This window comes from Eucalyptus grandis, chromosome 7, assembly GCF_016545825.1.
Source record: "Eucalyptus grandis isolate ANBG69807.140 chromosome 7, ASM1654582v1, whole genome shotgun sequence".
In the NCBI taxonomy this organism is placed as follows: Eukaryota; Viridiplantae; Streptophyta; class Magnoliopsida; order Myrtales; family Myrtaceae; genus Eucalyptus; species Eucalyptus grandis.
In genome coordinates, this window is record NC_052618.1 from 51,132,920 (window position 1) to 51,147,064 (window position 14,145).

Genomic DNA, 14,145 nt, shown 5'->3' on the forward strand with positions numbered 1-14,145 from the left:
CGAGCTTGTCCAACCACTGACGAGGCTTGGCCTTGCTAGCCGAGGCGAGACTCAGCCTCGCTAGTGGCCAAACAAGCCTTTGACGAGCTTGTCCGACTTTGCCCAGTTGGTCGCTGGCAGTGGTGGCGTCGTTGGTGAGCAGGCAGCGATGGCCAAACAAAGCTCAGTATCTACAACATTATAAATAACCATAAAAAAACATTAAATGGACCAAATCATAATTTAGTTTGAAAAACTAAGGATTTCTCAACTAAATGCAGAGATAATTCTTACTAATTTTTCACCCCTAATACACCAAAAATAATAAATTGCCATGTTTAGAAAATAGCGTCATTAGGGAGAAGAGGCTTTCAACAAAATAAAATGCTTAAGTATGTGAATATTGAGAGATAAAGCTGTACATCGGAAGCTGGTGGTGGGCAGTGGGCTCGGATCATCTCCTTTGTTGCACACCCCGCTCCACCATTCCATTTTTGAGGAGGCTGAAAGTTGTGCAGAAACACTTCAGATAAATGAAAATGGCAAAAGGATAAATTAACAGCCAAATCATTTTCCGTGGCAACAAGTCGCTAAGCGGCAGCGAGCATCCGGGTTCGAGCTTGTCGTTGCAGAGTGGGGAGCACTCATCGGGAAGGAGGACCGGCGGCTGCCGGTGGTCAGCTCTGCCATGGGGAGTGCTCGAATTGCTGCCGATCCGTATCTGTCGCTTCACCTAATTTTGTTCGTATGAATCCTCGTTATGGTGCCCGAGACCACGAGAAAAGCGCAGGATGAGGAAGAGAGTCGATTCTACGGTCGGCGAAGGCGGCGGAGGTGGCGGTCCGGTCAACCAATCAGCCACGGCGAGTTTGATCGAGAATGTCACAGAGCTCTACTTCTTGGCTAGTGTCTATTTTGGAAGAACTCACGATTGACAGTGACACAGGGTTCGATTGGATAGTTACAGGACTCAGAGGTCCACTTTTGAATATGCCGAAGTTATATATTTACACAAGTCATTTATCATTAAACGAAATATTACACAATAGATATTCGATCGAAATTTACGCACACGTATAATAAAGTATCTTCAGAGCATTATGTTTCTTTAATTGCGTGATTGGTTCAAAATAATAAATAGAAAATACCGTCTCGGTTGAAATCAAATTGCATATCTTCCGTGTAACCAAGTTCGTTAAGATGAGCAGTTACTACCTTGGCCATGGCCGGAGGACCACATGTTAGAATCTGTAAAATTATAGAGAATCATAAAATAAAATAAAAAGTACATAAATGGAACCGTACTTTATCTTGAAAAACTAAGCATTTAAGAAATACATTTCCCGTCTTCAGGAAAAAAAAAAAAAAAAGGAGAATAAGAGAAGCTTCATTAAAGAAAAAGATTTCAATAAAATGAATTTCAGAAATACGCGAATGAAGAGACTAACCTGTATATCAAAAGCTGGTGGTGGGCAGTGGGCTCGGATTATATCCTTGGTCACATACCCGACTCCACCACTCCACTTTCCAGAAGGCTGCAAAAATAATGCATGAAGTATTATAGCCATAATAAAAAAACGGAAAAGACTAATTAACGCCAAAACTAATTTCCATGGCAGAAAATGGGTGTAAGCAATGCTTAATAATTAATAGATATTTCATGAAAAATTAAATGATTTGAAAAATATTTTCTTAAAAATGATTGCTCACATCACTTACAAAAGTGATTGAATAAATAATATTTTTATTGCCTACGAAAATATTTAGATACAAATTGTAGTCGATAATGAAAAATATTTTCCATTAGCTAATTATTTTAAGTGATGTAAACAATCGTTTTTAGAAAAATCTTTCCCAAATCATTGAGGTGCATAATATATATAGTAGACATATTAAAGCGAAGATTTAGAAGCAATCTGAATTTTCTCACTAACCTCACTGACAACATAATACACTGTGAAACGGTTGGGAAATTGCTCAGCGAAGCCATCTAAATCTTCCTGCAAATAATTTATGAAGTCATTAAAATGTAAATTCTTTATTGCTTAGCAATTTTTCAGTAAACAGGAAGAAAATCAGGTCAACTTAATGCAAAATATCAACTTCATGGGAAATCATGAATTTAATATTTTAGAGTGATATAAATGCGACGTGTAAAATAGACCTTTTAAATCATATGTTATTTTTAATTCCGTTAAAATATCTCTTTTCAGTTGAAGGTTTAGTTCAATTAATGTCTTTTAAACCTAGTCACTACTAGAAATTCACTTTCCGAGACAAATGCTAACATTTTGTAGGGACGGTTTTGAGAAATCGCTAGTAATAATTCGTGAGTGTCACCTAAGCTCGTCACTCATTTAAGAACGGATTTAATGTTTTCTAGGATTCTCTAGTAGAGTACACCAAATTACAAAAGAGGGGCATGCATGAATGTGAATGACAAATTTGATTTAAAGTTTAAAGGGAAACATTTAGAAGAACTATATACGTACCTTCAAAAGTATGTCATTGGCAGTGCGATTGCCATAAATAAGGTGCACTTTCGTTTTGTCTTTTGGATTTTTCAGTATGGCACGAATAATCTGCATCAAAATATAAAAGAGAAGAAGAAGAAAACCGCAATTAAACCCCTGAGAAAAGAGCATTTTAACTTGATGATGCAAATATTTTCTTTAGGAACTGATAAGAATATTGAAGCATTGCCTGAAACATAGGAGTAATGCCTGAACCTCCAGCAATCATCCCGAACGCCCGAACTTGACCGGGTTTGTACTTGTATGTTCCCTTGAGATGAGATGAGCAAAAAATCTTCATTAAAAAAGTTCATTTTAAATGTTGTGATTTCCATATTCACATTGGATGATAGTGACGCTATTGCGTGATTTACAAGATCTATCCTCAAGGATGATCATTTTGAATGGTAATGCAAGAAAAATTCTTTTGAGATCCCGCATAAATGAAAAGACCAATTCATTGTAATAACAAAGATAACATAAGACTCTAATTATATCTAGAGTTCGTATGTATAGTATGGCTTAGATGACATATTCTTCGTAACAATTTTGGTTTAGATACTAACCAATGGGAATTAGTCGAGTGTTTAAAAGCCCTGAACATCGATTGATATACAAAGAAACATTCACTTGAGAATTTAAATTTAGGTCCTTCATATCAAGAATGGAGGTAATCATTGGACCTATGTTAGACCAAGCTGAGCTTTAATATAGGCCTAACTTGATGTCCAAGCTCGTCCGTCACAATCGGCACACGTTGGGCTTCACGACAAAATAGTATTTCACGAGCTCAAGCTTCAAATCAAATTAAAACTAGCTAGCTAGTAGCATATACACACCATCTGTAATTTAACTCTACTTTAAGGAGCTATAGAACTCATTAGTACCTTGGGTCCTTTAACAGGGAGGTAATCACCTTCACGTAGTTCCATGAAATTGCGAGACATTCTTCCTCCTGGGTACATCTAAAGCGTTTACCAAAATCAACACATCATAAGTTGGTCCAATCATAATTATTGCAGTAGCAATAGTTTACATAGTTTAATTAAGGATTTTTAAATAAAAATGCATACCTTCACGACGAGTTCAAAGTATCCCAAATCAGAGTCCCCAGTTATGGGAGTGTAAGGACTAACCGCATCTTCACCGTCACTGTCTTTTCCTCTGTTTGACATAGATTAGTGAAATAGTTAATCCGCTCCATATAATAATAATAATAATAATAATAATAATAATAATAATAATAATAATAATAATAATAAATAATAATAATAATTTGTGTATGCACAATTGTTATTATTTTTTGACAATTTTGAATGATATTATACTTGCAGAGTACGTGTTGTCCCACAGGAAGACCCAAGACCGAAGTGGGCGTAGGAAGAGCAAATTTGAATCTTGCAGTGTCGGGGCTAATCTGGGTCTTCTTGATGAGTCTGAATTCCTTGAACTCCGTGGGGTCTAAGCAGCCTTAGTGAACCATACAAAAATTCGGAAGCTTGTGTTATTATCCCTAATTAATTTCTGGCTAAAATATAATCGACACTAGAAGATGGTCAAATAGGTTAATTCGATGAGATCAACGATGACGACTGAGAGATACTAATAGTACCACACTCGTTCTATCCTATTATTCAATCGTCCCTTCCTTTTTCTCATTGAGTTATTGAGATATATTTAGGGTGCTGGGAGGGAAAAAGACCATCAAGTCTCGCGGACCCATCTCGACATATAAAGTTGGGCAAGAAATAATTAACAACGATAGATAGAGTTTGATTGTAAAATATGTCTTATTCCTCTGGACAAGTTAGCATTTGCCCCTTTGTAAAAATTTGATTTGTTCCTCTCTATTTTGCTATTGGAATATTTATTGCATGTTCTGGTCAACATAATAGAAAAACAGACCTTTAGGTTTATCCGAACTGTGTTTACACTCTTCTATCCAACGGACGATGTCTTGTCTAGTAAATTGGTATAAAATACAGTAAGGTTACGCTTTTGCCTGAATTCTCTAGAAATGAATATATACTAATCAAATGACTTAAACATAAAATGAGAATCAACCTTGTCAGGACGGCTGGCATCTATATTAACAATTTCGGGCTAATTTTGGCTTGAAGGATTACATTGGCAAATTCTCAAAAAGTTTTGACTAAATTAGTCAAATTGAAAAGCTTAATACAAAATTGGCTATTGTACAGTAGATTTAGGATTTTCTGGGCATTTTTTCTAACTTTCCTAAGGTGTAATGAGAAAACGACCCTCCAAAATTTAGAATTTTGCACAAACCTTTGGATCTTCTTCTCTTGTAAATGTAGACCGCAGAAAGGAAAATTGCGCCCAGAGCCGTGGCAACACCAATGGGATACGGGTGATCTCGTATGAATTGGGGAATGCCCTCTGTGAATCCAAAGAAGGACATGTCGAGAGATTGTTTTCAGCTTTCTTTCTGCCAAATAAAGATGGGTTAAAATGAATATTGGTTACCACAACCCTATTTATGAATGATGGTGCTTGTTTTTTCGTTCTTTTCTTGTGATTATGGCCTAATTGCTTTGCTTTTGACCCGGGTTTTGGCATCAATCGACAGCAAGAGGCATCAAAAGGAAGGGATCGATTGCAATTTTCATAAAGAGATTATGTTGGGGACAATCTACTATTCATAAATTCATGATGTCTTAATAAAGAAACGAGGGACAATAACTTGGCTGAAAATTGAAGAAACGCTTGACCAATCATTTGGATTCGAGGCAACTTAGAAGACAATTTGAAAAGTTGCATGCATAGTGGGTGGAGATGCACGCTATGTCTTCTTGGGTCCATTATTTGTGTAAAATTTTATATATGGGAGAGAACAAAACATGTCCATATGTTAGACTGACACTATTTAAAGAAATAATGTCTTCTTATTTTGTGTATGAACGGTTACAAGCACACCAGACTTTGTTAGATTGTGTGGTTGCAATTGGGGTTTTTCATCTAGGGCTTACTTTATGAAAAATTATGGAGATTAGGGCAAAAAGTCTTTGAATGCTCTTGTTGTGTCACATGAACACGTTTGTGTCTTGATGAATTAAGTTTAGCCAACTTTGATATTGCGTGGATTAAATTATTGTGATTTCTCATTAGCTAACCGGGCAATCTTTCCACTAGCAATATAGTATTTTCACGTGGTAATTTCATTTGATGTGACATCCGTTAAGATTTGTAATGTCGTATCAATCACTGAGAATGATTTTCAAACAGAGGTGAGAAACACCAATACAATTGGCATCCTTAGTAACTAGCTATTTTTTAATGTTGAGATCTAAAAGTAACAATGTTCACATCACAGTCTATGTCCATTATGAGTGTGAAAATAACTTACATATTCATCTCTGGTTAAGAAAAGAGGCTATACATAGGAGTAGTCAACGAAAGAAAGGGTTTATGAGAAATCTTAAGTGTTAGTGTTCATAATCTCAACGATAAGTTGTGTCCATTTCTAAGTTTTTCATACTCTCCCAAGTCCTAATTTGTCTATTTTCCTACATTTGCTATGGTCCTTTTATTATACTGCCCTCAAAATTTTGGGAAGACATACATAGCCTCATAGAAATACCTTTATTAATTCATGATTCGGAGGTGGAAGAATCTTGAAACTTGACAATTGTTTTAACGTCCCCGACGCTTTACTCCCCACTTAGAGAGATATAATAAACAATATCCCTCTAAAATTATTATGTGAGGACTTTTTTTTTTTTTTTGGTCTAAGCCGGTTAATATATTAATATGTCAAACTAGAGGAGACGTTTTATGTCGTATAATGTCTTCGTAAAAAACCCAATTAGTAGGCCCCATGGGCCTTTCGGTCTGCAATTGTATTCACTCCCCTTCTGCAATGTGTGATTAGTAGATTAGGGCACCGAAGCAAAAGCGCCGTGCTTTCTTCAAAAAGGGATCTGTTCTCCCGAGGCGTCAGATTAGGGCTTCGAATGGCTTCCACAAGAGTTAAGCAATTGGATTCCAGAACCATTTGATCTGTGGCCTTTCCTTTCTGCAGCAAAAATTGAATTGTGAGATTAAGTGCGATCACCTCTACTTGCAGGGCCGAAGAGGAAGAGGCAAATCCATCGATTAAGATGCCAAAGGAATCTTGACACACGCAGGCCACCGAAGCTTCACTACAATCGGACTGGTAAGCTGCATCTATGTTGATTTTTAATACTCCTTGATCCGGTGGACTTGGCATTTGCTAGAGCCGTCTGCAGGTGGTGTAGATAGCTCTACCAAACGCCAAAGTCCAGTAGAAGCTATAATGGGATGAAGCTGAGGCGAGGCTTGCATCAGTCACAAACGGATCAACGATGGCCTTTTGAGTCGATATTTGTAATCGATGTGTTTTTTTTTTTTCAGTGTCAAATTCAAATGTTACGGGAGAAGAAGAAATTACATGGGGGAGTCAAGGTCAACCAGCATCTAGAAGAATTATATTTTGGCTCAAGAATAATTCTTTGGTCACATAATCAATTAATCTTGGACAGCCTTTAAAGGAATGGAATCAGTTAAAAATGATTACTTTCTAGAAATCATTAATTTAATTAAGTGTGGATGAATGAGAATGACGTAATTGATAAAATAGAAAAGAATGCCTTATTACCTCAATGACAAAAGATAATTACCCGCCAGCTAAAAATAAAAGGCGTATGTTCAATTTTATTAACATGAATAGGTCCTTGCATAGCCAACCCACGTTAAGGGTGTAACTCATTCATCCTTTTTAACCCATATATTTTTGGCTATGTCATTCACTATACTTTATTTGTTTTCTGTTTTGTTTTGTTTTGTTTGGATAATTATGATAGTAGGCCCTACTCGCTCTCAGCAATAAATAAATAAATAAAATAGGTCGGCCCTATTTAGGGCAGTCATCGATTTCATTTTTTCCAATTATCGAATAAATGTTGGGTATTATTAGGATTTTTTACTTGCCACATAATCAATCATTCTTTTTTAATTAATAGAAAATTAGGGCCCAAAACCATGTTCCTAAAAGGCGAAATTATACGAGGAAATTGGAAAACCTCCTAAATGTTTTGTTTTGTATGAGGTTAGGTGCAATCCTTGTATGAATAGGAAGGACTCCTTGGACCTTTTCTAAATCGGCACGAGAGCAATAGAAAATGATAGAAATTCTCGAGCAGGGAGACCATTCCTCTCATTATAAATCCCAAACAGTGTTCGAATTGTTGCCAATCCTTATCCGGGTCGACCCGGATTAGGCCGGCCTTTCCATTTAATATTTTCAAAGAATTATTCACTAGTGCCTTGCCTTGTGGTTAAGTAACTAATTAATAGAAAAGTTTAAATTTTCAATACAGTACTTCATTCACTCGCAATATATGCAATTTATATTTTACAAATCAAAACCTTTCTTACTTAGCGTGTTCAATGAATGTTTCGACATACTCATTAATTAAGAGCGAGGCTATGGCTTGTGCAGTGTGGACAAATGCTCCCACCAAATGTCCAACCTTGCTTTTATGTAATTTAACTTTTTTTAGAACTCTTGATATACACTTTGAAACAATAGGTATTGACCTCACTCGATGATGACCCATTAACTTTCTTCTATCATGCTTCTCAAGACTAAAGGCATGTTTGATAATCATTTTGTTTTCGAGAATAATTTCTGCTAAAAAATTAATTTTTTTATTTTATTTCATCAACAAGTTTATGAACATTTGAAAGTATTTGATAATTATCCAAAATTTCTAGTTTCAAAATATAAATGTGTTTAGTAGGACCTTTAAAATTTCTAGCCCTAACCATTTTCTTTTAATTTTTTTAAATAATTTTATTACTTTTTATCTTTTTTCCTTTTCTCTTCTTCTCCTACCTCTAGTTGTAGGTTGGATGAGGGCCAACGACCTCGCCAGAGCATTGCCAAGAGCCATGGCGAGGCTTGGGCCGTGCCGACATGCCTCACTTAGATTTGGTGAGACCAAGCCTCGTGCGAGGCTTGGCCTTGCTAGCTGGGGCGAGACTCAGCCTCACTAGTGGCCAAATGAGCCTTTGATGAGCTTGTCTAACCTTGCCCAGTTGGTTGCTAGCAAAGTGGCGACGTTGTTGGCTAGCGGGCGGCAGTGGCCAGTGACTAGTTAGGAGGAAGAAGAAGAGAGAATGAAAAGAGAAAAGAAAAGAAACGAGAAAAAAAGAAAAATGGATTGGCTTGATTCTAAAGTTATTCTTGAGCATAAAGAAGTAACTTTTTTTTACTCATTGATTATATTCCAAATCTATTCTTGAAAATAAAAAATTTAACCAATAGATTTATGTTCTTTTTTTGTTCCTAGGAATAAAAGAATAGAGTCAGGTACTATTTAGCCGATTGCCAAAAAGACCCTAAGATTTCTACAAAAGAAAGTCTAGTTCTAAACTTAGGAATATAATAAATTTATACATATGATTTATGATGGAATTACATATCAAATTATGAATATCCAATTGAAATTTAATAACTAATAAGAATTTTATTGATGAGTGTTTATTTGGCAGTTGCAAGAGGCAGGGCACAAGTCTGCGAGTAAGTGTAGAGTAGGAATAGAGTAGAACTGACAAAAAAAAAAAAAAAACACTTCAATAAATAAATAAAAAAATTGTCATTTTTAGGCACTACATTTATATGGTCATGTGATTGAAAATGAAAATATTACATATTAAGGATGGCTAATCACATCCAAATCTTGCCAATTAGAACTCAAACTGCATATCTTGTGTGTAACCAAGCTCGTTCAGATGAGCCACCATTGCCTTGTTCATGGGTGGAGGACCACACCTCAGTATCTACAACATCATAAATAACCATAAATAAATAAAAATTAAATGGGCCAAATCATATTTTAGTTTTAAAAACTAAGGATTTCTCAACTAAATGCAGAGAGAAATCGTACTAATTTTTCACTCCCAATACACCAAAAATAATAAATTGCCATATTTAGAAAATAGCGTCATTAAGGAGAAAAGGCTTTCAACAAAATGAATTGCATAAGTACGTGAAAATTGAGAGATTAACCTGTATATCGGAAGCTGGTGGTGGGCAATGGGCTTGGATCATCTCCTTTGTTACCCGCCCGGCTCCACCATTCCAATTTTCAGGAGGCTGAAAATTGTGCAAGAAATGCTTTAGATAATTGAAAATGGCAAAGATTAATTAATGGCCAAATCAATTTGTGGGCACAGAAAATGCTTTATAATTGATGAAATGGGCGCTAATTTGGCCAAGAGATGGAGCAATATGATGTATATACAATCCGAGAATGTATTGTTTTCACGGTTTAATAAATAAAAAGGAAAGGAACGAAGATTTATAAGCCACCTGAATTTCCTCACTCACCTTACTAAGAACATAATACACTTTGAAACGGTCGGGAAATTTCTCGGCAAAGCTATCTAATTCTTCCTGCAAATAATTTAGGAAGTCATTAGGATGCGAATTACTTTGTTAATGCAAATTAAACAGGAAGCAAATAAGGTGAACTTAATGCAAGATGTTAAGTTCGTGGGAAAACATGAAATGCTATTTCATGTCGGTATAAATTCGAAGCGGTAAAATAAACCTTTTAAATGAGATATTGTTTCTAATTCCCTTTGAATCTCCTCTATGGAAAAATAAATTGCTTGCATGTGATTGGATAACCGAGTCACTATTGCTTGGAATCCACTTTCTAGACGACAAATGTTCAAAAAAGGTCATGAAATACTGTCTCAAAAACGTGCTTTACAAACGGTGTCACGACTGTTGTCTGAGATGCCGTAACGTGGTGCACCAAATTATAGAAGAGAGATATGAACAAATGACAAATTTGATATCAATCTTAAAAGGAGAAAATCGAGAAAAATATGTGTACCTTTAAAAGTATGTCGTCGATAGTAGTATTGGCATAAATTAAGTGCACTTTTGTTTTGTCTTTTGGATTTTTCAGTATGGCGCGAATAAGCTGCATCAGAATATTAAAGCAAAAAAAGAAGAAGGGAAAAAGCCTCAATGTAAACAGCAAAATAGAACATTTCAACTTAATAATAAAGATATTTTCTTCAAGAGTTGATGAGAATAACGAAGCACTGCCTGAAACATGGGGGTAATGCCGGAGCCTCCAGCAATCATCCCGAATGCACGAGCTTGATTGGGCTTATACTTGAGTCGTCCCTTGAGAAGAGATGATCAAAACATCGTCACTATACAAGATCATTTTAGATTTGAAGAAGATATATTGCACTAGTCTCGCCTGTATCTTTTCCCAACGAAATGTTGTGATGTTCCAAGATGCACATTGTGTGAGATTGATGATGTTGAGTAAGTTAGATCCATGCTTAATGGAGACCGTTTCAAATGATAATGCGTGGACATTCCTTTAGAAGGGCTGACTCGCGTGAAAACAATTTGTTGCAATAATAGAGTTAATAAATTATTATCTAAATTTGTATCTATAGTATGCTTCGAGACACAATCTTTGTAAAAATTTTGATTTTATGACTAATATTAAAGAATTACACAAGTGCTTAAGAGTCTCGGATACCCCGGTTGACATAATAGAAACATTCTCCAGATTTCCCATTTAGGTCTTCATGAGTAGCCAAGGTAATCATTGGACCTGTCTTAGACCAAGGCGACCTTTAAAGTTAGGCCTAACTTATTGTCCAGGCCTGCCCATCGCAACCAGGCCCATATTGAAATCAAGAGGGAAAGTACGTAGCAAATACATATCATCTATAATTTAAAATTAAGGAATCATAGAGCTGATTAGTACCTTGGGTCCTTTAACAGCGAGGTAATCACCTTCTCGCATTTCTCTAAAATGGTGAGACATCTTTCCTTCTGGGTACATCTAAAGCATTCCCAAAATCAACACAATGTAAGTTAGTCAAATCATTGTTTTTGTAATAATTGTAGATTACATAGTGTAATTAGTGATTATTTTAATGAAAGAACATATACCTTCACGACCAATTCAAAGTAACCAACATCAGAGTCTAGTGTAATGGGAGTGTATGGCCTGATAACTTCTTCACCGTCTTTATCCTTTCCTCTGCTCGACATAGATTAGTGCCATGGTTAATCCACTCCAAATATATTCTATTTATCAATCGACCTTTCTTTTTTTTTTAATAATTATTTGCTAGGGACGAGAATACTATAAATGCCATAATTTTCATATGACGATCACTTAATTGTCATATAGTTTTTTTTACTGCTTAAATAATGTAATTTTTATAATATCGTTCACTTGAATGTCATAACTTTCAATCGATCACTTGAGTGCCATAACTTTTTAATATTGTTAGTGCCAAAATTTTGACATGACACAACACTTGCAATGAACAATTTTAAAGATTTATGATACTTCAGTGACCAATTGAAAAGTTATATAACACTCAAGTAATCGGAAAAAATTGTTGTGACACTCAAGTGAGCTCTGTATATAAATTATGGTGCTCAAGTCATTGAAAAAAAAGCTAAGGCACTTGAGTAAGTGCTGTTCGAAAGTTATGACATTTACGGTGTAATTACCTTATATATATAATTATAATTATAATTATTTGTTTCTGACAAATTATTTGATATTATACCTGCAGATTACGTGTTGTCCCACAGGAAGTCCCAAGACCGAATTGGGCGTAGGAAGAGCAAATTTGAATCTTGCGGTGTTAGGGCTAATCTGGGTCTTCTTGATGAGTCTGAATTCCTTAAACTTTGAGGGGTCTAAGCAGCCTTAGTGAACCACAAAAATCCAGAAGATGTGTTATTATTCCGAGTTACTAATTAATTTCAGGCTAAAATAAAATCAACGCAAGAAGATTGGTCAAGCAGGTTAATTCGATGAGATCAACGAAGACGTGGGAGAGATATTAATAGCACCACACTCTTTCTGTCTTATTAATGAATCATTTTTTTTCCTTTTCCTCATTCAATTATTGGGATATAGTCAGTGTGCCTTGGAGGGGAAAAAGACTGTCAAATCACATCGATTCATCTCAATACATCAAGTTCCGCAAGAATTAGATCACAACGTAGAGTCTGATTGTAAAATATGTCCTATTTCTCTGAAAGACTAGCATTTTCCCCTTCGTAAAATTTTAATTTTCTCTTCTCTCTTTCGTTACTGGATTGCTTATTGCATGTTCTGATCAACATAGTAGAAGAACAGGTCTTTAGGGTCAGCTGAACTACGTTTAATTCGCTTTCATCCATGCGGTCTTGTCTACGAAATTCGGTAAAATATACAGTAAGGTGCAATTAACTCCTCCCATTTTTACGCTTTTGTCTGAGAAATAAATATATACTAATAAAATGGCCCTAGAAATCGAGACAGCAGCTAAGCTAGCTCAATAATCACGTGGCCAAATGGACAATCCGCATTTTTTAACATGTCGATAGATTTTTCTAGCAATACTTCTCTAAAATGCAAGGGGAAATAATAAAGGAAAAGGAGATAAAAGAAAAGGATAAAATTTAAAAAAATTTAAAAATTACAAAAATCATTCAGATCAACTTTGACTGTGTCATGTAGAACGATTGATGTTCTCTTGAGTGATTTTCAGCCAACATTAACCCATATGATTATATTGGCAAATCATCAAAAGATTTAGGATTAAATTAGCTAAATTAAAAAATTATAATTAAACTAACGGTCATATAATAAGTTTAGGATATTTTAAATAGTTCTCCAACTTTTCTAGGATGCTAAAGAGAAAACGATGCACCAAAATTTAGAATTTTGCACGAACCTCTTGATCTTCTTCTTTTGAAAATGTAGACCGCAGAAATGAAGATTGCGCCTAGAGCCAATGCAACGCCAATTGGATTTGGGCGCTCTTGTATTAATTGGAGAATACCCATTTTGGTGGATTCAAAGGAGAGCATGTTGTCAGACAGTTTTCAGATTTCTTTCTGCGAAAAAGATAGGTTGAAATGAACAGTGATCACCAGAACCCCTTTGATAAGTGAGGGTGCCTGTTTTTTGTTCGTTTCTTGTGATGACGGCCTAACTGCTTTGCTCTGGACGTGGTTTTGGCATCAATCGGACGGCAAAAGGTATCAAAGGGAGGAATCTATGGCAAAGTTTATGGGGGAGAGATTATGCTATGAAAAATATAGTATTCATAAATTCATAATGTTTGCTTATTGAGAGTTGTCTTAGTCGCCACCATTCTTACTTGAAAAGAGGAAGGTGGGGAATTTGATTTCTCATTTTCTTGAAGAGTTCATAATGTTTAAATAAAGAAATGAGCACTTCAGACAATAACATGGCTGGAAATTAAAGAAACGTTTGACCACATCATAAGGATTTGAGGCGAAAATAGGATAATTAGAAAAGTTAAATGCATAGTAGGTGCAGATGTACACTGCGTCTTCTACATGGGAGAGAACATGATCTATTTATATATTAGACTGACACTATCTAAAGAAATAATGTCTTCTTATTTTGTGTGTGGACGGCTACGAGTGAACCAAACGTTGCTAAACCGTGTGGTTGTTATTAGGGGTTTTCGCCTGGGGCTTACTTAATGAAAATTTATAGAGATTAGGGCGAAAAAATTTCAAATACTTTTCCTGTGTTGCATGATCACGTTTATGTGTTTTGATTAATTAAATTTAGTCAATTTTGAAACT

At 35.5% G+C, this 14,145-nt stretch overlaps 1 protein-coding gene across 3 annotated transcripts; it reads right to left on the bottom strand.

The window, feature by feature from the left end:
* Nucleotides 1–978: 978 nt before the first annotated feature.
* LOC104455785 (NADH--cytochrome b5 reductase 1) lies at nt 979–13,438 on the bottom strand. Of its 3 annotated transcripts, none has more exons than XM_039316784.1 (9): nt 13,260–13,438; nt 3,821–3,962; nt 3,566–3,656; nt 3,380–3,457; nt 2,683–2,763; nt 2,472–2,561; nt 1,914–1,979; nt 1,428–1,514; nt 979–1,227 (listed from the first exon to the last, which is right to left on the bottom strand). In XM_039316784.1, the coding sequence occupies exons 1-9, from the start codon at nt 13,393–13,395 to the stop codon at nt 1,105–1,107; spliced, it is 894 nt and encodes a 297-aa protein (XP_039172718.1). In that variant the 5' UTR covers nt 13,396–13,438; the 3' UTR covers nt 979–1,104. The 3 variants fall into 3 exon arrangements, with proteins under 3 accessions (XP_039172718.1, XP_010068819.2, XP_010068820.3); XM_010070517.3 differs by lacking the exon at nt 13,260–13,438 and adding an exon at nt 4,782–4,996; XM_010070518.3 differs by lacking the exons at nt 979–1,227; nt 1,428–1,514; nt 1,914–1,979; ... (3 more) ...; nt 3,566–3,656; nt 3,821–3,962 and adding exons at nt 9,110–9,317; nt 9,547–9,633; nt 9,868–9,933; ... (3 more) ...; nt 11,470–11,560; nt 12,102–12,243.
* Nucleotides 13,439–14,145: the final 707 nt, after the last annotated feature.